The sequence below is a fragment of the Anabrus simplex genome, chromosome 1, assembly GCF_040414725.1.
Source record: "Anabrus simplex isolate iqAnaSimp1 chromosome 1, ASM4041472v1, whole genome shotgun sequence".
In the NCBI taxonomy this organism is placed as follows: domain Eukaryota; kingdom Metazoa; phylum Arthropoda; class Insecta; order Orthoptera; family Tettigoniidae; genus Anabrus; species Anabrus simplex.
In genome coordinates, this window is record NC_090265.1 from 115,248,649 (window position 1) to 115,275,140 (window position 26,492).

Here is a 26,492-nt window from a genome sequence, read left to right on the forward strand (position 1 = left end):
TAGTCTAGTTGTCTTCCAACTGATTACGTTAGAAGGTATAATAACATAGGATAACCTCACCTAAGTGAGCTAATAGCTTGAAGTTTGTGTTGTTTAGTTCCATCCAGGGTTATTACCGACCTAGAGCAGGAAAGTCTTGCGTTTTTACGGTGGCTTTCTACTCACTGCCAAGTTTTATCGATAGAATGCCTCGTACTCACCGCCCAAAAGACGTCACATCTACCTTGCAATATTCTCCGTATCTTCTGTAAGTATGCAGCATTCTACTGTTTCCCAAGACACACCCACAAAATTTTACCTATGGGATTATTTTTATATGCGTAAGGCAAGTTTGAATGTCCTACTCCAAGAACTCGAGCAAATATCTACGAGTATCACCCTAGCTAATGACTGGCTTCAGGTAGCAGAACGGAAAACACAATTCACTTCAGGATACTCCTGAGAGTCCTTTATTTTTTCTTTCCCGAGTTCTCTCCTGAACTGAGGTGAATGCCGTGATATTGATAATAATAATAATAATAATAATAATAATTTCTATGATTATCATCCTTTCTACACACTTTCCTTTCTTCAGCTCTGTTCTATTCTATCCTGAGTGTCTTTCGTTGCACTTTATTTTATTTTTTATTCTTTATTTTATTTCTTCTACCCCATTCGTCCCTGATTCGTCTGATGACCTCTCTGTTACTCTCACGTACACACGGTGTGATAGGAACCTCGTAATTGGAGCTTTATGGTGTGGAATACTAGCTCTGTGGCAGCATTCAGCGAGCCATCTGGTGACGAATGAACGTACCACTTACAGCGACCAACGGTTAAGCATTCTTAAATTTAAACCCTCATTATTGGATAAGTCTTCCTCGTGAACAGTCGAGATTTTATTGTGAAGAAGCGGATGAAAGTTCTCCGCGAAACATAAGGAGTTTCGCCTTGTTTTCTTGACACAGCATAAGCCTAAAAGCTTATATCAAGTCTACAAGTACGGGCTGTGAAAGCATCAATGTTAACGTGATAATTTGTTGCTACAAGCCTGGTGCAGCCCTTGTAAGGCAGACTGTCCGACAAGGGTGAGCGGGGTCTGCATTTAGTGTGGTGTGGTGGTGGTTATTGTTTTAAGGGTAAGTTTAAACGTGGTGTGTGAATTGCAGGAATGTTGAGGACAGCCAAAGGAATTAACCCTTTACGATTAAAATACCTCGATCCGGCTGGGAATGGAACCCGAGGAACGAAGTCCTGAACGCTTACCACTTAGCCATAGAATCAGTAATTTATAAGCCACTGTTATTTCCTTCTCAGACCTAGTCCTGGTTAAATGAGAACCGGGCGAGTTGGCCGTGCGGTTAGGGGCGCGCAGCTGTGAGCTTGCATCCGGGAGATAGTGGGTTCGAGCCCCACTGTCGGTAGCCCTGAAGATAGTTTTCCGTTGTTTTCCATGTTCACACCAAGCTGTACCTTAATTAAGGTCACGGCCGCTTCCTTGTAATTCATAGGCCTTTCCCGTCCCATCGTCGCCATAAGACCTATCTGTGTCGGTGCGACGTAAAGCCAATTCTGAAGGTTAAATGAAAACCACACCAGCGTAGTCACTACAGTCTTTCGGGCTGTCAGAAAGATACGCATACACCAAGTACACAGTGTTGTTGTTGTTTGCCTATATGCTTATTTTATTTCTGTGTACGAAAACGTAGGCTTTTAAGATATAAATCCGTTTAGGCTCTTTTTAGCAAGAATTTGGTGGCTCTATTGGACCTATAAAGGCCTATCCCTATCAGGTATTCGTACCTATTTGGTACATATTTGCATTTTAACGCGGCCAATTTTATTCCAGCGAATTATATTCTAGCTGATGCGGTTGACAGAAATATTTTCCCGTTTCTCAACATCTGTTTACCCCACTAACAATAAGGAGAAATTTCGGAAATCTCCACAAATAGTCATCCGGGGTTTATTTCAGAACAAACAAGGAACAATTTGACCTCGACGCCTTTCACCCCTCCCACCCACTAAGATGGCAAGCGAGAACCAATCAGCGTCGAACTATTTTGTACAGATCCATATCCAACTACCTCCCTCTCGCTGAAAATTTTTGGACGCATTGTTTTGAAATCGTGTTGAAATTTACTTTGAAGAAGTGTGTTCGGCAATGCGTAAAGAAAAATTTTCCAAGTCCTACTGGCTGAATCAGTGGATCACTGGAAATCACAACTTCACTGCCATGGAAGGGTAGTCTTCTGCCGAGTTTGAAGTAAGAAGATAAGTTCATTTGTCCCTTTGATCTACGATCGCATTCGCTGGAGCATTTACAGTCCTATTAATTTATTTATTGCAGCAAGTTGCTTTGTTGCAACCCTATATAATTCAGGCCATGACCGAAAGTCATGCCCTGCCCGTCTGTTCGATCAGATTTGGCGTTCCTGAAGGTAAGCTGCCGGGAGCCATCACAAAGTTAGAGAGGAGTGGGGTGCCGCTTGTGAGTCCATTAGGATTGTGAAAGAAGTTAGGTGAAGTCTTGAACAAACATCTGAGAAGGTAGCCCGTTGTCAGGGAACAATTTAATAGGCAACGAAATCTAGGGTGGAAGGAGATAGTTAAGGTAACCAACGTGCTACGAGGTGAGGTAGGTGAAGCAATAGACCAAAAAGCAGATGAAATGGCTTCACTGAAATTTGTCCCATCACTTTATGTGATGTTAAGAGATCCTTCTCACACTACAGAAACATTATTCATGACAATACAATACGTTTGTTAGCTGAAACTATAGAAAATTTGTTAGTGTAAATTCCTTCTTAAGTTACTAATATAATCCGTATCAGATTATGATCAGTAATGTGGCGTAGACGTGGTCGAAGTAAAAACTAGCATCATTGCACAAGCAAGCTGTTCCAGACTTTGTAGATTTGGAGCGACATGAAATTTTAAAATGTTTACAACATCCTTTGGGAAACAGCTTTCGCAAAGAACACAGTTTGTTAATCAAGTTTGTTAACATACTTTCATTGATACCCTTTCTCGGTCGCTTCAAAACCGACGAAACAAAGGAAAGAAATTCAGGTCAAGTTCATATTACCTAGTCATAGAAGAAACGAGTATTGGGCTACTTAGTGTTTTGTCATACAAGTTGGATATATTGGACGATATGTACTAATTGTTATAGCCTAAAAATAATTACGTAAATAAATATAAATGTAAAGGTAAAAGTAAATGTTTACTTCACACTTAACTCTCTTTTAGTTAATACAAATAGAAGAGTGGCAAATGGGAGAGCTAAAATATCACGGAGGTCGATGTATTATAAGTAAAAAATAAGAACATTCAGAGGTGTCCTTCTTCTTCTTCTTCACCTGTTTACCCTCCAGGGTCGGTTTTTCCCTGGGACTCGGTGAGAGATCCCGCCTCTACCGCCTTAAAGGCAGTGTCCTGGAGCTTCAGACTCTGGGTCGGGGATATAACTTGGGAGGATGACCAGTTCCTCGCTCAGGTGGCCTCACCTGCTATGCTGAACAGAGACCTTGCGGGAGGATGGGAAGATTGGAAGGAACAGACAAGGAAGAGGAAAGGAAGCGGCCGTGGCCTTAAGTTAGGTATCATCCCGGCATTTGCCTGGATGAGAAGTGGGAAACCACGGAAAACCACTTCGAGGATGGCTGAGGTGGGAATCGAACCCACATCTACTCAGTTGACCTCCCGAGGCTGAGCGGACCCCCTTCCAGCCCTCGTACCACATTTCAAATTTCGTGGCAGAGCCGGAATCGAACCCGGGCCTCCGGGGGTGGTAGGTAATCACACCAACCACTACAGCACAGAGGCGGGCGCAGATGTATCCACAAAATGATAATAATAATAATAATAATAATAATAATAATAATAATAATAATAATAATAATAAGGCTGAGCACTATATGCATCTGAAACACTTGCAGATCATTGATTAAAGATGTAGAAAAGCAAGAAAGAAAAATCTTAAGGAAAATTTGTGTACCAATCTGTACAGGGGAAATAAGGATGATAAGGAAATATCATGACCTGTACCAACACTCAGAGAAAATCTCACACATTTAGAAAAATACGGACATATTCTCAGAATGAGTAATCAGAGATTGACCAAAATAATTCTGAACATTGACCCATCAATGAAAGTATAAAAAAGCAACAATCGGCTGCTCGAAGTTGGAAAAGATCTTTAGGAAATAGGCATGACAGATGACATTGTATTAGACAGATCTAAGTTCAGAAAATTAGTCGACTATTACCGTTTCACACACATCCAAGACAAGCACTGCCACCAACAAAACCTGGCCAGAAGATCGCAAGAAAAGCTACAGCGCGAAGATGAAGAGATTTTAGGAGAAGGGAAATGCAACATCAGCTACATAAATTCAATCGCGCTCCTTAGGTAGACATAACAATAATAATAATAATAATAATAATAATATGACCCGAGCTATACGGTAAATGAGGTAACTAAGCTATCCCCGAAGGTCAATGTTCCAATACCACGAAGTAAATAAAAACAAAGCTGGTGGTCGATTAACGTCGCACTAACACGTCAGAGGTTTTCACAGAGGTATGCACAAATGAACGACTCCCTAAGTTACGCTCCACATATACCGACAAAAGAAAGAATGAAGCGGAAACTACATAATATACGACTTCCAACAAGATGGAAGGCGGTAACATGCCAAATTAATTCCCCCAAAGCATCATGTTAATGACGAATCTGCCAGGAAAACAATCACAAAATACGAAACGTAGCCCCTTTCCAATTGTAAATTTTTCGAAATAGTTACCAACTTTCGTTATACAGAATTACTCAATTAGCTAATGATTGGACATCTGCGGGAACTCCACCGTTTGATATTCCTTCGCTCATGGCCATTCACGCTACACAAGAGCCGGTGATAGCAACGCTGGATTGACAGGCTTATAAAATTGCATGCATTCAAAACATCTTTACTGGCACTTATCACACAAGCAGAAGCTGGAACTGCCTGCCTTCATTTTAACACATTTCCGGCATCTACTTATGAAATTATCGAGTGCGTGCCTAGATCATTTTTGAAAAATGATTATCCTTCAGTTCGTCTAAATTGTGTTGTAACATTATGTATGTAGGTACGTAAACTCTGTCTCAGCTACTCAGTGGGATTCATTCCTTATCTTCAGTCACTTCTTCTCTTGATCTCCTTCTGTCTTATACACAGTTTTTATTCAAACCTTGGTTGATCTAAATTATCAGTTCATCGTCATCATCATAGTGATTATAGCATCAGGTGTGAATAACATGGATAAAGGTAGAAGGCCAGAGACATGCGCGTAACGTGAGCATTTTGACTGGATGGGGGGAGGGAGGCAGGGAATACCGGGGGTCAAAGGATCCTCCTTCCTGAAGGCAATTTGCGATCTATCTCTTCTTCTAGTATGTCAATAATACGAAACAGCATTTATTTTTGTAGTAGGTAGGCCTACTGTTGTCGTGACCTACCTGTCCTGCGAGACGTTCTAGTAGGTTGATCACCGGCCGATGATGTTGGCGTATTACCTGTCCTGCCGAGCGGTTATGTAGGGAGGTAAAATGTTGGTGCGAACTCTGTCCCGCAACTCCCGAAATAAAATATGAAATAAATTCACTGTCCTTTATTACCCAGGACGAATATGTACACTATACAAATTCATTTACAGGTTCTGAATATGTTGGTCTGACGAGGGCTTGCCTCACGAGCCTAGCCTACGGCTACGCACTAAGTCCGAATTCTGCCCTGCGGCACTTATGTACGACTTCACTGTCACGACTGACTGCTCGAAGGAGCCCGGTCCTAAGAGTACGAATTACTGGTCGAGAGAGAGCCCCACGCTATCTTGGCTTAGAGTTATATCTGCTCTCCTTGAAGCAAAGGTCGGTCCCTTCCCACTACCTTAAGGGTTGGGCCCATGGGCGTTACCTGGCTGATCGCCTTGTAGGTGGCGCCCTCAATTACTACTATGAACTAATTGTCTCAGTAGGTGCTGTTCTCTGGGCACTACTGTCTCTGTCCTTCCCCTTACACTTTTGTTTCCTTGTCTTTACTAGAGTACAATTGTACTGGCTTTGAGCTCTTTGTCGGCGAGCCGCCTGCTCCAATACCCACTATTAGACTCTGCTTGTCAATAACAAACAAGCAAACATCCTCTGTTGTCAACATGTTATTATAGGCGCGTTTCGGAAGCTCTCTGCCTGACTAATGCTCTCCACTACTTGTAACTTCTGGGAAAACTTTCTTCTTCCTTCTAATTATTAAATCTTAATATAATTAACATACAAATGTTCTGACACTACAAGGTGTCCCGAATTACTAGTTATTACTCTGATACTGATTTATTTCCTTTGATACTCTAAGATTAAATCTCGGCTGCGAATGTCGGCTGCCGTTCATCTGACAGTCCGCCGGTTCGAACCCATGGGGAGGTCGGTACACGACACTGCTGAACTCTCTCAAATGGAGCTTTACTTCCACCGCCAATTTTCGCCGGATTGTATCCTTGGCAACTCTGCTGCTCTAAATCCACATTTGTACGCTACTTCCGTGCAGTGATTGAACAATACTGAGTAAACAATTCTTCAGTTCTAAAAAATCGTTAAATTTCTTCACTGATTTTACAACCTCGTAGCTCAGACTGCTAGATTAGGGTCTTTGATGAAGAGTCACATTGTGTTAGAACTCTTCTGAGTAATAGTATATCAAATTAAAAATTGAAATCCTTTATGCATTTTAACTTGTCTACCGCCGGCAGGTCAATCTGTGAACTTTCCCGTAGAGCCGACAGAATACCTAACAAATATTCACGCTTATTTATTTACGAGTAAAATTAATAGTGCTAGTGAAGTCTGCAAAATGTTTCTACATATAGATACACTTTTGACGTAAAGTATAGTATAGAAATGAACATTAACGCAACCTTGCGCACATTAAACATAAGATAATAAATACATTAAAGGGTTTGTTTACCATTTAGCTATTAAAAATATTGAAGAATGCAGCAAACCAGAACATTTACTAAATATTACTACAGGAGGTGCACGAAACAAACACTACACTGTAACATAAAGGGGCTGCCTGGCCGAGGCGATAAAGGCGTTCTCGTTTAGCCCGGAAGGACGTTGGTTCGAATCCCCGTCAGGAAGTCGTAAAAAAACGGGACTTCCGCTTCCGGAGGTGCACATGGCCCTGAGGCTCACTCAGCCTACACCAAAAATGAGTAGCAGGTTAATACCTGGGGGCAAAGGCGGCTGGGCATAGAGCTAACCACTGTACCCCATCAAGTGCCGAGGTTACGGATAGTGGAAGCCTTTACCTTCCACCCCTCCAAGGGCCTTCATGGCCTGTACGGAGAAGACTTTGCTTTTTTACTGTAATAATCAAACAGTGTCTCCGCCGCAAGGCAAATACGCGTACGGTTCGTAGGCCTGATCCGAACATCTGATCATCGAGATAGTCGCGTATGGACGCAGCCCGCAGTCCTAGGCGTTCGGCGCCCTTCCTTCAGTATTTTTTCGGAATTTTTGCGACATTTTAATTGGAGTTGAAGGAGAAAGGAAACTGAACAATAATAAAAAGAATCTGTCGACATTGTCTAGGTATAATCTACAATATTGCAACGATAATTTTGTTTCATTCAGCTAAATTAAGCAGATTAACGGAAAACGTACTTGTAAAATACGTATTTATAAATTTGTAATGTTATGAAAATGTGGTTTCCTTTAAAATATTGGGGTTGCGACCCTTGCCACCCCCGAATTACGTCTATGGCCAGAGATATACAGGTAACTCGAACAAAGTCAAGCTTATAAAATCAGTATTGAGCATGGGAGAGAGTATACCGGCGATAACGTAAATGATAACGCATTGCATATACTAAAACGAGTGATTACGACAATATTGATTCATATAAAAGAACAAAAGAAACTCGGATACAGTTAGGCCGTCAGCAAAGAGTACAAAGGAATTTCTGATACTGAACTCGAGTTAATTCTTTTCGTCTGGCAATGGGACTGTGCCTCTATACATTACTGGTAGACTGTATTAACAGTCACAATGGCCGTCGAATTCCACAACCGGCCTCGGTATCAAATGGTATGTTCCAATTAAAATATCTAACCGAATTACTTTCAACATCGTTAATTAAAATGAATCGACAGACTTTAAATGGATTTCACGCACCCCCGTTCAGGAATTCACATAACTTCTAATTTTACATGAATTTACGTCATATTTGTTATTTACTTTTCATTTCGGTGTTGCATAGTGGGTTACGGTTGTCCGTTATTTTTTCGTAATTCCTCTTCGCAAGATTATATATAGATCAATTAAGCGTAAAATAAGATCCAAACAATCTATTTAAAATCTGAAAGAAATGTAATCCATAATATAAACAGAGCTATACCATGACATTCGATGACGCATAACAACAATCACGAAGTCGAAACACAATAAAATATCAACGCTGGCATAAGCCAACAAGAGTTCACTAAAATAAGGCAAATAAAATATACACAATGATATAAGAAAATCGTCAGCAGTATCTAAATATGAAAATAATGTACACAGGAGAAAAGTACAGATGCATATTGTAACCCTTTTATGGGGGTATATGCATTTATATATATTTATTTATTTATTTATTTATTTATTTATTTATTTATTTATTTATTTATTTATTTATTTATTTATTTATTTATTTATTTATTTATTTATTTATTTATTTATAAATACTGCCGAGGGAAATCCGAAGTATCGGTGACACCGAGTACTTTCAAACGGTAGGTAGTAATATTACGCAGCGATTAAAACTCCAAATTGAGAATGGAGGCCGTGGTAAAAAAAAGATCTCCAATAAGCATTCCAGAATAACCACAGATAGCGCAGTGGAAAGCATGCTAGATCATATTGTGACTTTCCCTCTTTGGAGAACAATTATTGTACGAGAAATGCAACCATGCAAGCTAAGGGCGCCAATCTTTAAGTTGATGACTTAAAGATAAAAATTTATAATCAAGCTTGGACGGACTCTTATCACAGGGATGGGGTGATAGTGCACTAATCATTAAGCAGGAGAATTAGAAATCAAAAGGCTAATTAAGGCAGATTGATTAAATTAAAGTAGGAAAATACTATTTATTATATTGAATATAAATGACGACGGTTTAACGAGAACTGAATTTAAAATAGGAAATGAATTTAACAAAAAGTTGAATGACTCTACTTCGCGAAAACTTGCAATACTTTTAACTCGCTTGCTCACCATGTAGTCTTGTTCTGCTGGTCCTTGGAAAGCTTCCATCCTTGTAGCTGGGACATCACCGGTCGTCTTTGAGATATCTTCATCTGCAGCTAAGTACCATTCCTGCCTTGCAAATTGCATCAACCACTAATTGGATGATGGCTTTGAAACTATCACTCCCTGTTATGCTCTATCCCATATATTGGAGATGAGCCCTAAGTCATAGTTAGAAAAACCTCCTTGGGTTATGTGGAGAGGATACTCAATTAATAATCCTTCCAACTTTACTGAAAATGTGCACTGAAGTTTCATTTCTATCTAGTTTAATACTACCTATTGTCTTAGACTGATATAAACTGGTCTAATACAGAGCTGTTCGTACTTCCTGATGAGAGTGGCTATACACCCATCATTCAGAAATTTCTAAGTACCACGTCGTGGTAACGAAGTAATGAATGTAGAAGTGATAAACTATCACACTAGTCCACTATGGTACAACAACCATAAGACAAGTTATCAGACCTAAAGCGAAATACAAGATAGAAGAATAATCAAGAAGATTCCTTCCAAGAGCTCCAACACGCCCTTTTATAACCTTTTCTGGCTCTAATTACAGGTCGCTACACGTGGTCCAATCAGTTGGCACGTCTCTCCCCACTCCAGATATTAAAGTTGATGGGTCCCAACCATGATATCAACTGTTCTTCTATTAGCCCTTTCACTCAGTATCCATGGCAACATGACGCTCCTTTGAAAATATAGGCGGTGATCAGTTTGAATTATTCTGGTCGAAATACAGTAGCTGTCGTTACAACGCTTGAACACGTGCTCGCTTTTCCCAGAATTTGATGTCTAAATTTGTCCTTCCTTCTTCCTCGGTGATGTGGCAAGATAGAGGAAAATCTACTGCAAGTTAAATTTAAACGAATGTCGCAAGAATCTAAGTTAATATTAGGATATACAGCCCTCGTTTACAAGTCGTAGTTACAAAGTAATGAAATGATAGTGAGCAAATGATCAAACATGAATTATAATAAAATTACATACCAAGATAAATATCATGACGTTAAATTCCTGAATTAATTACACATAATAAAATTAACATAATTACACTGTGACGTCTGGAACGTTGCAATATTAGAAAATTAAAAGAGAATGGGAGGAGAAATAAGGGACATGACGGGTGAAAATATATGAGAAACCAAGATAAAATTTGGAAATAGATATATTAGAAGAATTAAATCAAGCTCTTACAATATTACATGAATAGAAGTCTGTACAAATACGGAATTTTCCCAACCACATATAATACAAATTTGTTACACCAAGAATAAAATATCCAAGAGAATGAAAGCAAATAAGAGAATAGGCCAGGAGAGGAAAGGGATAGACAAGAAAAGGATGAATACGGTACAAAAAGAAATGTTGAACAACGAGAATAAGAAAAGGATGTACACAGTTACAAGATTGGAGTATACCAGCATGAAGTCTTCTAAGCAAAAGTCCAAATGTAATATGAAAGTCGCCACCTCTTCAATTATCACCCGAATAGGCACAAATTAACGTTGTCATGCAGGCGTAAGTCACTGTATACTACAATGAAACAGTTTCGAAGTATGCAAAAACATAAATGTCGAAACACTGATTAAGCACAAGTGTGTATAGGAGTCGCAGAGTTGCCGATATACCACACGCACATTTGGAAAGAAAATTGTCACTAGTTAGTCAATAGAGGCTTATATATAGAAAATACAAGTGAAATCTCGGCCTGGAAATGCACTGCTCCCAGTTAGAATATGCAAAGAAAATAGTTCCAAATGCAACATAGAAGTATTTACAATAAGGACATTATCAGTTTGTCATACCTCATCTTGAACCAAGTAGTTCTGCCCGAAAATGGAGAGTCCAGGGCACATGTCGCTAAGGACGGAGATGACGTTAAAGGTTCCTTCCCCCACACAGGCCAAAGTCCATCTCAACACATTCAGAGGAAGGCCGGGTATTTATAGTGTTCAATAATGAGAAATATGTCTGGAAGATTCCAGAGGTTAGTGGAGCATGCGTGACAAAGCAGGCGATGTCACATGACGTCAGGTGGCGAAAAGGAAGTTAGTTTATCGTAAATCGTAAAGGTGGATAGAGCAGAGTTCGTGCAAGGTATGATGTGTGCAAATTCACATAAGTATGTAAGTTCCAGTTGAAGAGAAAATGCGGTTTATATCATGATGAGGGTAAGCCCATATTAATAGTAGAAAAAGGTTATGTGCGTGGCGAGGTTCATAACAGTACTTGCCGGTGAAGTGAGGAGTCCGTTACAATATAAACACACAATAGAAATCTTACTTAAATAGAAAATTGGCGTCCCGCGTGAGGTAGATCATTTAAATCTGAACTTATATCATTTTGAAGATCCACTCTCTGCATCCTGGGATCTCGTAGTTCGGGTAACCTGTAAGAGAATCAAAACTATGGCATCACCGAGCTCGAAAGCTGCAGTGGCTTAAGTGCGGTCAGTATCCACTATTCGAGAGATAGCGGGTTCGAACCCATCTATCGGCAGCCTGAAGATGGTCTTCCGTGGTTTCCCATTTTCACACCAGGCAAATGCTGGGGCTGTATCTTAATTAAGGCCACGGCCGCTTCCTTCACACTCATAGTCCTTTCCTGTCCCATCGTAGCCATAAGACCTATCTGCGTCGGTGCGACGTAAAACAAATTATTTAAAAACTATGTCATCTAATTCAAGCCGCAAAATAGTAATTGGATAGCAGTTGGTGTTAATAAACTCGATTCGCGAAACAATGGAGTCGTTGCGGTGCGCGGTTAGTGTGATACCGACTAGAAGAGACCGGTTAAACTCGAATCGCAAAGCAATTGAATTCTCTGGCACTGATGGAAACGCGAAAGTTATTTTATTTATTTTATTTTATTTTATTTTATTTTATTTTATTTTATTTTATTTTATTTTATTTTATTTTATTTTATTTTATTTTATTTTATTTTATTTTGTTTATATCGGACTTATATAACACGGAGTCTTGCTTAATCGAGACTCGGATATGAATTAGAACATGCCATTCCGGAAAATATGGAAATATTCCTCACCCTGAAACTTTATTACATGAATTCATTTTATTTAACACTTTGGAAAAACACTTGAATCACGAGCCGATTATCGATAAATGGCATCAAGTTGAACGCAGTGCTTAATATCACAAGTCCTACAATTTTTAAGTATGTTGTTACTTAATTTAAGGGTATATATGATGGGTTTTAATTCATAAAATCGATTACAACAAAGATATCTGGGGTGTGCTGAAGTAGACTGTTTTTCTATTATTTTATTGTAAATCTCTGTCGGAAAAATATAAAATAAATGCTACAGCATTCCTGGAGAAAAGCCAAACCCCTGCATGAAATGCAATAAGACGTTTTGTCTACTTAGTAATCTTCTCACCCACTTGCTTCTTCATAAAGGGGAAAGACTCTCTCAGTTTCAGGATTGCAACAAACTATTCGCTAGGCGAAGTGGCCTCCGGCTACACATAACGATACTTACTGGAGAGAAGCCCTTCTTCTGTACAAAGGACAACCTGCACTCTTCGTTTGGTGTTGCATAGGATATGATCTATATTTCACTCAAACCTGGCGAAAGGTATACGTAAAATGTGACCCAGTTTTATGGAGACAATCATAAAGGAAGACATTTATTACTTTAAATTTACAGCCTTTTCACGGTTTCCTGCTTGTGGAGTACATCCTTTATCCGAGAGAACTAGAAGGGTATATAGTCTTTAATTTTTTCGTGTGGTGTAGATTTTTGATAGTTGAAAAGTTTAGTATGGTTAACTTTAATACGTGTCGCCTGTTATGTGATTGTCATATATTCTAGTATTCCGTTGCCTCATTCAGAAAATCAAGTCGACACAGCAGTGATGTTAGAAGATCACGTGGCTCGTTTTATATGCTTTTCTGGATAACAGTGCATCGACAAGAATATTTCAGTCGTAAGTTATATGGTCACATATACATGTTCATAATATGGCTAATAATCTTTCCGACGAACAACAATCACATGGTGCACAATGCACGCACTGTGGAAAATATTATCGATCCGACAGGGGCGTAAGCATACACGTTAGCAGAGCTCACCCTGCAGTGCACAGAGATGCCCTGGTCAAGAAGCATAGTAAAATCAGTATTTTACGAAATTCCCCAGAGAATCGTCGGTCCAATGAAACCACAACCAATACCGCTACTACTCCAGCTCCAAATATGGACGAGTACAACCGCGATCTGATTAAATGGAAATCAAAGTCTTCTGAAAATCTAACAGACGAACACTTCGATGAAGCCGTTAATGACTTTGTCCAATTCTTAGCTTCAGTGCCACATATTCTCCCCGGGCCGAAACACCCCGCCCAGAAATATTATGAACTGAGAAGAAAAGGCCAACTTAATTCTGCCCCACGTTCATATAGGACCTCTTCAAACACTGAAAGATCAACGAAAAAGGGAAGAGAAAAGAGAAGAAGGAAGTAAATGTATGAATCCACTCAGTTCTACTATTACAATCAGCGGCGAAAAGCCATACGCAATATGTTCACAAACGAACGACCAATTTGCAGCCTGAAAGAAGATGTATTGCACACATTCTTTTCGGACATATTTTCTAGGCCGAACAACCACAAAAGACCAGAATACCCTCAAAAAGGCACTGAGAGTGAACTCATGGAGACTAACGACCTATCAATCAATCAATCAATCAATCAATCAATCAATCAATCAAGACTGATCTGCATTTAGGGCAGTCGCCCAGGTGGCAGATTCCCTATCTGTTGCTTTCCTAGCCTTTTCCGAAATGATTTCAAAGAAATTGGAAATTTATTGAACATCTCCCTTGGTAAGTTATTCCAATCCCCAACTCCCCTTCCTATAAATGAATATTTGCCCCTGTTTGTCCTCTTGAATTCCAACTTTATCTTCATATTGTGATCTTTCCTACTTTTATAAACGCCATTCAAACTTATTCGTCTACTAATGTCATTCCACGCCATCTCTCCGCTGACAGCTCAGGACATACCACTTAGTCGAGCAGCTCTTCTTCTTTCTCTCAATTCTTCCCAAACCAAACTTTGCAACGTTTTTGTAACGCTACTCTTTTGTCGGAAATCGCCCAGAACAAATCGAGCTGCATTTCTTTGGATTTTTTCCAGTTCTTGAATCAGGTAATCCTGGTGAGGGTCCCATACAGTGGAACCATACTCTAGTTGGGGTCTTACCAGAGACTTATATGCCCACTCCTTTACATCCTTACTACAACCCCTAAACACCCTCATAACCTTGTGCAGAGATCTGTACCTTTTATTTGCAATCCCATTTATGTGATTACCCCAATGAAGAGCTTTCCTTATATTAACACCTAGATACATACAATGATCCCCAAAAGGACCTTTCACCCCATCAACGCAGTAATTAAAACTGAGAGGACTTTTCCTATTTGTGAAACTCACAACCTGACTTTTAACCCCGTTTATCAACATACCATTGCCTGCTGTCTATCTCACAACATTTTCGAGGTCACGTTGCAGTTGCTCAGAATCTGTAACTTATTTATCACTCTATAGAGAATAACATCATCCGCAAAAAGCCTTACCTCCGATTCCACTCCTTTACTCATATCATTTATATATATAAGAAAACATAAAGGTCCGATAATACTGCCTTGAGGAATCACCCTCTTAATTATTACAGGGTCAGATAAAGCTTCACCTACTCTAATTCTCTGAGATCTATTTTCTAGAAATATAGCAACCCATTCAGTCACTCTTTTGTCTAGTCCAATTGCACTCATTTTTGCCAGTAGTCTCCCATCATCCACCCTATCAAATGCTTTAGACAGGTCAATCGCAATACAGTCCATTTGACCTCCAGAATCCAAGATATCTGCTATATCTTGCTGGAATCCTACAAGTTGAGCTTCAGTGGAATAACCTTTCCTAAAACCGAATTTCCTTCCATCGAACCAGTTATTAATTTCACAAACATGTCTAATATAATCAGAAAGAATGCCTTCCCAAAGCTTACATACAATGCATGTCAAACTTACTGGCCTGTAATTTTCAGCTTTATCTCTATCACCCTTTCCTTTATACACAGGGGCTACTATAGCAACTCTCCATTCATCTGGTATAGCTCCTCCGACCAAACAATAATCAAATAAGTACTTCAGATATGGTACTATATCCCAACCCATTGTCTTTAGTATATCCCCAGAAATCTGATCAATTCCAGCCGCTTTTCTAGTTTTCAACTTTTGTATCTTATTGAAAATGTCATTGTTATCATATGTAAATTTTATTACTTCTTTGGCCGTAGTCTCCTCCTCTATCTCGACATTATCCTTGTAACCAACAATCTTTACATACTGCTGACTGAATACTTCTGCCTTTTGAAGATCCTCACATACACACCCCCCTTGTTCATTAATTATTCCTGGAATATCCTTCTTGGAACCTGTTTCTGCCTTAAAATACCTATACATACCCTTCCATTTTTCACTAAAATTTGTATGACTGCCAATTATGCTTGCCATCATGTTATCCTTAGCTGTATTCTTTGCTAGATTCAATTTTCTAGTAAGTTCCTTCAATTTCTCCTTACTTCCACAGCCACTTTCTTTCCAGTCTGCACCTCCTTCTTAGTCTCTTTATTTCTCTATTATAATAAGGTGGGTCTTTACCATTCCTCACCACCCTTAAAGGTACAAACCTGTTTTCGCATTCCTCAACAATTTCTTTAAACCCATCCCAGAGTCTGTTTACATTTTTATTTACCGTTTTCCACCGATCATAGTTACTTTTTAGAAACTGCCTCATGCCTGCTTTATCAACCATATGGTACTGCCTAACAGTCCTACTTTTAAGACCTTCCTTTCTATCACATTTATTTTTAACTACCACAAAGACAGCTTCATGATCACTAATACCATCTATTACTTCAGTTTCCCTATAGAGCTCATCTGGTTTTATCAGCACGACATCCAGGATATTTTTCCCTCTGGTTGATTCCATCACTTTCTGAATCAGCTGTCCTCCCCATATTAACTTATTTGCCATTTGTTGGTCATGCTTCCTGTCGTTTGCATTTCCTTCCCAATTGACTTCTGGCAAATTCAGATCTCCCGCTACAATCACATTTCTTTCCATGTCGTTTCCCACATAGCTGACTATCCTATCAAATAATTCCGAATCCGCGTCAGTGCTACCCTTTCCCGATCTGTACACTCCAAATATATCAAGTTGCCTATTATCTTTAGAAATGAGCCTTACACCTAGAATTTCATGTGTCTCATCTTTAACTTTTTCGTACCTTACAAATTCTTCTTTCACCAGAATGAACACTCCCCCTCGAACCATTCCTATCCTATCTCTACGATACACACTCCAGTGCCGTGAGAAAATTTCTGCATCCATTATATCATTTCTCAGCCATGATTCAACTCCTATTACAATATCTGGTAAATATATATCTATTAAATTACTTAATTCTATTCCTTTCTTTACAATACTTCTACAGTTCAACACTAACCATTTTATGCCATCCCCACTTGATTTCCAGCTCTCTGTTCCCTTATCACCGCTCCCTAGGCCATCCCCTTTCCCCGAATGTACCTCCCTATTACACTTCCAAATAAATTTCCTAACTTATACGTACCACTGCGGTTTAAATGAAGGCCATCCGAGCGCAGATCCATATCTCCTACTCACCCATTAGGATCTAGAAATTTCACTCCCAGTTTTCCACATACCCACTCCATAGTCTCATTTAAATCCCCAATCACCCTCCAGTCAGTATCCCTCCTACACAGTATTCCACTAATAACAATCTCCGCTTTCTTAAACTTCACCCGTGCTGCATTTACCAGATCCCACACATCTCCAACTATGTTGGTACTTATATCAGCTTGCCTTACGTTGTTGGTACCAACGTGAAACACTACCACTTTCTCCTTCCCCTCCTCCCTCTCTTCTACTTTCCTCAACATCTGCCTCAACCTAATTCCTGGATAACATCTACCCTGGTTCCCTTTCCTCCACACACTTTCCCCACGTGTCTAACGATGGTATCCCCCATGACCAGAGCCTCAACCCTACCCACCTCATTTGATCCCCTCCCCTCCTGGTCAGCCCTATCTTTCCTGATAGCTGCAGAAGCTACTTCCTCCTCCCTTTTCTCCTTCCCATGACCCTGTTCCACCTGTCTTTTCCTATCCTCTACTCTACATTTCCCTTCCCTACCTTTTCCCTTCCTCCTACTTCCACACATCTCAGCAACAGTTCCCTGTCCCTCATATTCCCTCTGTTGTTCTACCTTGAGTGACTCGTACCGATTTCGCACAGACACCTGTCCTGAATTCTGAACCTGAATAGAACCCTTAGCCTGCAATCACCTTCCCCTTAGAACATTAGACCACCTGTCTTCTACAACTCCTCCCTTTCCTTCCCCTCCCTCTTGTACACCTACTGTAACCTGTACAATCATTATTTGAGGGAGTCCTATCTTCCTTCCTGTCTTCTGTGAGAATCCTAATTATCTCCTTCAAACTTTCCAACTCCTCCCTCATACCCCTCAATGCCTCGCCACACCCACAGTAAGTACACTCGCGCTCCTTAGCCATTCTTTACGAAGAAAATGAAATTAAAAATAAAATAACTTATTTGCAAAAAATAAATGAACGGAGGGATATATTGTCTGGGATAGTACACAACAATAAGGTAATTAATATACGACTACACTACAATACTACTTAGTCGTGCTCTATTTTTTTATCCTACAACCCCTAACAGGTCATATCTAAAGAAGACATTATTCAGGCAACACAGAAAATCAAGCGGTCCTGACCACGTAATCGTCCGAGCTATTAAAAACATCGCAATCATCGTCACTAGAATGTTAACAACAGGGTTAGTACCATCGACTTTCAAGAAAGCCCGTACAATTCTGGTTCATAAAGGAGGTGACGTAAATTATCCCAGTAACTGGCGTCTAATTACTATATGCTCAGTTATTAGATGAGTCATCGAGAAAGTTCTTGATAAACAGCTTCGGAACTACATTGCGTTTCATGACAATCAAAGGGGTTTCACCAATACACCCGGTATTTTCATAAGTACCTCAATTTTGGAAGCCGCTGTACAGCACACTAGGCAAGAAGAGAACGAAGCATGAATTATATTTCTCGACGTACACAAATCTTTTGATAACGTCGGACATGCGCACCTCCAGAGCACACTGGAGTCGGTCGGAGTGCCCGAAAACTGACGAGACTGATAATTGCTCTACAAGAGGGAAACGTAACACAGATGCAGACACGAAAACTGGGAACAAAACCCATCAAAATTAATCGCGGTGTGCTTCAAGGCTCCCCTTTGTCACCGTCATTATTTAACATCGCTACCAATCATATTGTGGAAGAACTATCTGAAGATTCTTTAGCAAGGAATTATGGTTACTCGATTGCAAACGAGGAGCCTAACCTCACTATAATGTGTTTCGCCGACGATATGGTAATGTTTGGGAAAAACACTGAATCTGCTGCCGAACTAGCTAGGATCGCCATAGAAAGATTTAAGGAACTCGGCCTGGACATCAGCGCTTCAAAATCAGCTTGTCTTTCTATCAAGAAAGGTCAGCTAACGGAGGAGAATATCATCATTAATGACGGCTGTGAAATTAAATCACAGTGCAACGGAAGTGCGATTCGTTACTTAGGTGTGAATTTCATCAATGAACTTAAACTGGATCCACAAGCCGTACTTGACAAGACACGAAACAAGATTGACACCCTTGTTAGCTCACCATTGCTGCAATCTGACCAGAAATTTTCAATTCTAAATAATTCAATATCACCTACTCTTATTTACCCACTCCAAGTTACTTCCCTAAACAAGATACCTCAAACTTTTCTATCAGATGCGGATAAAATATTAAGGAGTGGAACTAAAGAATTATTACAACTACCAGCAGACGTTCCGGATCACATGGTATACACCGAAAGGAAGTATTAAGGCTTCGGTTTGTTTCGCGCTACTTGGAAAGCCAAACTACAGCATATTAACATCTGTAATAAATTATCGCTTGCAAATAATGGCTACATTAATGCAACTATGAACTTAGAACAAGAACGTATAATTTGTTTGAAAAATCTAGGCATAGAAACGAATGATCGAGTTATGTCCAAAAATAGCCATCTTCCCAATGTAAGGAAAGTCCGACAGATACTACGAGACAGAGAAGTTCAGTCATGGACGAAGTTGCCGCACAAAGGAAAGGGCGTTGGACTATTCCAGGAATACACGCTAGGGAACAAATGGATAAGAGATCACCGAGGCTTATCCTGTGCGGAATGGAGAGAAGCCATCAAGATGACAGCGAATGTGTGCGCCGTTCGCTCCGTGCCGGGAAGGTCTCTGTCGGCGTTGCCACAGAGAGCACGAAACTCTTGCCCATGTCCTGGGAGCCTGTCCTCACGGGGAGGTATTGAGAAATTCCGCCATCATACAGTACGACACATGATTGCGTCCTCGCTGAAGGGTCACGGTTTCACGGTGCACGAAGAGGTCTCTGGCCTAGCTATCGACGGGAGTAACAGGCGTATTTACATGATAGCCTTTCAACCAGTTAGCAAGCAAGAACTAATCTTAGATCCCACAATACGCTTCGAGTCACACGTTGGCCAGGCCGAAGAGGTGGAAGCCGAAAAGAAGTCAATTTACCAGCCAACTGTAAACTACTATAAAGATAAATATCACCTAGACAATATTTCCGTCCATGGACTCATGATCGGAGCTCGAGGCACAATCCCTAAATTTCTTGTACAACTATGGGATTCTCTCGGTCTCAGCCGGACACGACTTCACGACATCGCTATCGCCGCAATACGAGGTTCAGTGACCATACTCCGCAATCATCTATATAACATTTGAAGAAACATATTGCAAATTTATTCCTGAGCCTTGTGGTGATTTTTCTACCTGGCACACTAGCAAACCCAACACTAACTTAGAAGACAAAATACTATGTAGTCGACATACTTTGTCCTTGTAGCAGCCTCCGCATGGGGGAAGTTGTAATAATAAAAAAAGAGAATCAACACAACACTGGTGCCAAAATTCTTGAGAAATATGATCTAGTTTAGAAGTTTCCAGGTTGAGTGGCTCAGACGGTAGAGCGTTGGCGGGTTCGATTTATATTCATTTCAATGGTATTTGAAAATGCTTAAGTATACCTACCTTCTGTCGATAGGTTTAGAACTCCTGCGGATCAATATTCTGGCATCATGGAATCTCCAAAAATCGTGGAAGTTGTCAATGTGTCGTAAAATCAACATTATTATTATTATTATTATTATTATTATTATTATTATTATTATTATTATTATTATTATTATTATTATTATTTTAGAAACCATGGAAACAATGTCATAATTCAAGGATAACATCCGACAGAGAGCGAAAGATAAATATTTTGGAAGCATCTTGACTTCATTATCTCAGCATTACTAGAAATGTCAAGACCGGGCGAGTTGGCCGTGCGCGTAGAGGCGCGCGGCCGTGAGCTTGCATCCGGGAGATAGTAGGTTCGAATCCCACTATCGGCAGCCATGAAGATGGTTTTCCGTGGTTTCCCATTTTCACACCAGGCAAATGCTGGGGCTGTACCTTAATTAAGGCCACGGCCACTTCCTTCCAACTCCTAGGCCTTTCCTATCCCATCGTCGCCATAAGACCTATCTGTGTCGGTGCGACGTAAAGCCCCTGGCAAAAAAAAAAGAAAATGTCAAGATCTTACTGAAATTTACTATATTTTAAAGCTGTCTTGAAAAGACAGAAAAATCTAGCAAAGGCAGTTTTTTTAATTTTTTAAATTTTCTTTACTGTTTGCTTTACGTCGCATAGACACATATAGGTCTTATGGCGACAATGAAATAAGAAAGGGCTAGGAGGAGAAAGGAAGCGACAGTGGTCTTAATCAAGGTACAGCCCTAGCATTTACGTGGGGTGAAAATGGGAAAACACGGAAAACCGCTTTTACGGCTGCCGACAGTGAGGTTCGAACCCGCTATCTCCCGAATGCAAGTTCACAGCTGCGTGACCCTAACCGCAGGGTCAACTCGCTCGGTAATAGGTAATAGTTATCTGTAGTTGAAAAAAGTTCAATGTGACAGGAAATAGAGTACAAGGACTTTGAATGTGTAGTGGATTTATTCAGTTTAGAAAGTAAACTGTATTTTGGACAATCTGTATGAAGTATTCAGCGAAAAGATGTGGTCTGCGCGACCGTATTTTAAGTTTGAGCGAAATTATATTTTAAGCAGGTTAGTTTCTTTTCTTTTCTAAAGTTTCTGCTAAGAAATGTGCCCAATATCCTGAAGGTACGTGAATGATTTTTTCATTATTATATTACAAGTGGACTGACGTAAGAAACAGTTCTCCAGACGACTGTGGACTTAAACTGCCTTGCAAGGAATTCTATGAAACTGTAAATAAAAGGACGCAGAACTATTAAACAAGGCCCCTGCGCAGCATAGCAGGTGAGGCCGCCTGGGCGAGGTACTGGTCATTCTCCCCAGTTGTATCCCCCGACCCAAAGTCTGAAACTTCAGGACACTGCCCTTGAGGCGGTAGAGGTGGGATCCCTCGCTGAGTCCGAGGGAAAACCGACCCTGGAGGGTAAGCAGATTAAGAAGAAGAACTGTTAAAAGACACAAAATCTTCAGAAAAATGCATTTAAAGGGTAATAAATCGATTCATTTAGTATTGTATTTTCCTGTTTTAATTTTCATTCCTTAAATGGCCGAAAATGACCGAATGTATTTTTAATAAGTGTTCTAATACATTGCGGTGTAGATTTTGTATCACTTAATTACTATACACTTACACGTATAACTGACAAGATACAACGGTCCAAAAGCCTCATATGCCCTCACTCCATACGAGAACTGCAAGGAGGTCTGGAATTTAATCCAGGCTTTCCGAAAGCATTCTAGTGATTAGAAATTCTATAACATCACCTTCCCTACCCTACCAGCCAACATTCTGAGGGTAAAAGTATTTTCAACAAACGGGACTCGAACCGGCTAACCATGGTGTCAGACAACATAGACTTGACGCGTTAACGACCGTGATCACCAGAGGGGGCTGTTATGTATCGTGCTTATCGATAAAGTCCAGAATAAAAAAAATGAATTCATTTCACTCAAAGTATTTTTCAGAGAACGATTCAATTATGACGGTCATTATTGCATTGTTCTTGTAACCCATAACTGGTACCAGTTTAAATCTCTCAAATATATCTCTGGACGGCAACAGAAGCCAGGATGTACGCATTTGACATCATGCTGATAGATATAGCTATATACCTACATGGTCATGGTGAATATACGACAGCGACTTCACTGGCAGAAACGTATTTTTCTTTTAAAAAAGTTTAAAAGACGTGGTCGTGGGAAGTCCATTGTATTTTTGGGAAGTTCATTCTATTTTTCCTGTAAAGAAGACATAGCCATCTATAACTAGTACCAATTTCAGCTGTTGAACCCTTCTCGTTTTCTCAATATCGCTTTGAATGACGGGCAGAATTAATGATTTCATATATAGAGATTGTGATCTTTGCCACTTTTAATATCACCACTCTAACTTACTTGTTTAATAATGTCATTCTACGCCATCTCTCCAGTGACAGCTCGTCTCCTTTCTCTCAAGCCTTCCCAGCCCAAACTTTGTAACACTTTCGTATCCTACTCTTTTGTCAGAAATCACCCAGAACAAATCGAGTTGCTTTCCTTTGGATTTTGTTTTCCATTTTTCCAATCAAGTAATCCTGGTGAGGGTCTCATACACTGGTCTTACCAGAGACTTATACACCCTCTCCTTTTCATCCGTACTACAACTCCTAAATATCCATCATAATATGTGAAGAGATCTGTAACCTTCATTTACAATCTCAATGTGGTTACCCCAATGAAGATCTTTCCCTATATTAACACTAGGTACTTACAATGATCCCCATGAGAAATGTTCACCCCATCCATGCAGTAATTAAAACTCACAACCTGACTTTTCACCCTTTCACATCACTTACCGTAGATACTGGCTGCATTAGGATTCGTATTGCTAACATTCCTTATTCCTCAGTCACTTTCATATTGTCAAAGACATGAATGAGACAGAGGCAGTCAATCAAAATAATAAATTTGTTGTAGCCTTACTACCCTTCCTCACAAAACATGAATCCGGGATCGAGTCCGAATTTGATATTAGAAAATAAATACCAGAAATAAAAATATATTTTAGGAGTAATACTCCGGTGATAACTAATTCGATTTATTGGTCGAAATTTTCTGATAAATTTTCTGACCAAATTTTCTGACCAAATTTTCTGACAAATAAAGTGTCTCCCTAGAACTTAAAGCATAGAACTTTGTTTATTACATGAGCCATCATATAACTTGGTCTTTCCTTCTCATTTTCCAGCTGCAGAAACTCAGGCAGCATGGGCGTATGCTTTGGATGTGAACCTACTAGCTTCAGGATTCAACAATCCTCCAAATGGTAATGCCGGCAGTGGAATATACTCAGGAAGATTGGGTCCTCTGGATGTCACTATGCCTTTAGCTCAGTCCATCAAAATGCTTATCCACACAGTACCGAAGAAGCCAGCGCGGATACCTATATCTATATCTGAGAATTCATTGAACCGCTCCTCACAATTCACAGACTTTTCTGGTTCCGTACCGTTGTCAGAAGTGCCCACAAGCACAATTGGCAGTTTACGGTTCTTCCAGGATGACTTCAGGCAATACAAGACAGTACTTTTGGATACAGATATCGAAAACAATTCTGGTAATTCTACTCGTCATACAGACATCGATTTGTGTCATGCGGAGTTCTGCTGTCACTTTGAAATCACTACTGATACTAATCCAGAAGTACAAGGAGAAAGAGATAGCTGCGATAGGGAACACTGTGGTGGATACTATTACCGCCTTGGTGTGTTCAATGGTGTCAGAGGATTTGCAGGGATAAGACTAGCAGGTATACAGGTTTGTGGGATAATCCCATGCACCAAGAAGAATGACATTACAACTTGTGGACTAGCTAAACACTCCAGCTTCCGACCAGTTAATGTAATCTTCAAATCAATCCGTATAAGTGGAGACAAGTTCCAAAGACATTCATCTCTACAGATGCCAACTACACTTACTGCTACTGTCCTTCCACTTCCTTCCAGCACTTATGAATTTAATGTCAAAGAGGCTCAAGAGGACGACAAAAATGAAGTGGAACTACACACAAAGGAAGATGTGAATGCTTTAATAGGCTTGGCCTTGTACGGACGTGTGTATGATCGGGATGGGTACATTGAGGCACAGTCCACGGCTACCAGTGGTGCATCGAGGTTGTAGCTGAAAGGGAACACAGATAATTTTATAGTTTATTTCAGAGCTAGTACACGGAAAATGTTATTTTCCTCATTTCTTCAACAGCAAGTTGAAAAGGTAACAATAACATAAAGAGACTCATATTATGGCAATGATTTCTCGTACAAAAATCTTAGTAAATGTATGATGCTTGAAAGCTAAGAACAATTCCACATTAAGAAGTTGTACATACCAGTGGACATGTTTCTATTCGATCTGTTCTACTGAATACTAAGTTAGGCATCATCCGTTCTCCAACATTTTAACCATTTAGTTGTTTGAAACTTTTTCAGTCATGTTCATTTGAATGCTATTTACAATTTGTTTCATGAAACATTTTCAGGATATTTCATTCATGAAACATAATCACTGTTCACACTCATATTCTCAAAAAGAAAGGACGTCAGTTAGAGCTATGATCATTTTCGAATTATTTTGTCCCGAATGTGATATTTTGTTTCCCGAGCAGGCATTCGTCATCATCATCATCATCATCATCAGAAATATCACATTTCAGATTATATTTTACTGCCAAGTTACGGTTCATGAAACTTCGTGACGTAGTAGGATTAGTAGTAGTGGTAGCGCCTAAAAATATAAAATGTTGATGTACATGTCCTTAAAGGCAGAAATGAAAGGTTCTTTCTCAGCTTCTCCCAGACAAGCTTTGCTGTCATTAGGACAGAGCATGTCTCAGATTTGTCACTGTAGGAAAAATAATGAAATATTTATCAGTCACTCACATATTCATGTATTCACAAAGAGTGGCATTTGTGGTTGATTATTACTTGACCTTTTATATAGAGAGCTGTTTACCGTATACAGGGCTGTGTAGATATAGCTTATAATTATTTTTGTACTGTGAGAGTTTGTAAATACTTTTATTGAGAAGAATATTTAATACACTGAAGAAAAACAAGGGAGGTCTATAACAACAGTAAGTAATTCCATATATTGTACAACTATCGTAAGTCAGAACTGCTCTTGCTTCGAAGTTTCAAGCATCAGGATACAATATAGGATAAGGTTTTGACGTTTGAAGATATTTGTGCATTCTCACGGCTGAACTGTCATTTTGTCTCTATAATGTTGAATATATGAGTATTAATGTATACGAATTAGTCTTGAATAAAACATTTCATATTTATCATCCAATTCTTGTTTTCCAATCGCCTTTACTCGCATTTCCTCCTGATTGTTGTAATCGGTTGGACATTAAAGCAAATGCACTCATTTCTCGAAACTTTATCATTGTTGATCTTGGAAAATGATAAATCATCATAAGAGAAGGTGATAAGTATGTGGAAAAATTTGTTTATATTTCTCAACATAGGTAAAAATTACTTCCAGCGAGAAGGTAACCTTTAGCTGTCTCCATAGTGGGTTGTTAAGAAATAATTGCAAACATATTTCCTATTCAGTTTGTGTCTTTGTAGTTCCATACTTGTACAATATACGTCATTAAGAAACACAGGATCCCACTGAAGTTTCTATCCCTCAATATTCAAATTACATTTAGTTAAATTTATTTTCTTACATATCCTTAGACTAATCCAATTAGTTTATCTGTGCCCTATGCATTTTTTCGGATATTTGTGCTCGTATTCCGAAAGTTGATATAACATTTCACTTATTGAGAATATCGGAACTGAAGCACTTAGGCTTCTTGATTTAAAAACCCAGCGTTTTTCCCCAGTGTATTACTGTGCTCTTCAGCTGGAATGGCACATCTTCCAAAGACGCTGACTAGGCA

General features: G+C 39.6%; 1 protein-coding gene across 1 annotated transcript in view; it reads left to right on the plus strand.

Annotated features, from left to right (window-relative positions):
- LOC136884477 (vanin-like protein 2) overlaps positions 1–25,441 on the plus strand; it is a 143,243-nt gene extending 117,802 nt beyond the window's left edge. The window contains exon 7 of the mRNA XM_067156676.2: positions 23,793–25,441. Coding sequence (XP_067012777.2) covers positions 23,793–24,724 — 932 coding nt within the window. The 3' untranslated portion in view covers positions 24,725–25,441. The remainder of the gene's footprint in view (positions 1–23,792) is intronic.
- The last annotated feature ends 1,051 nt before the right edge of the window (positions 25,442–26,492 follow it).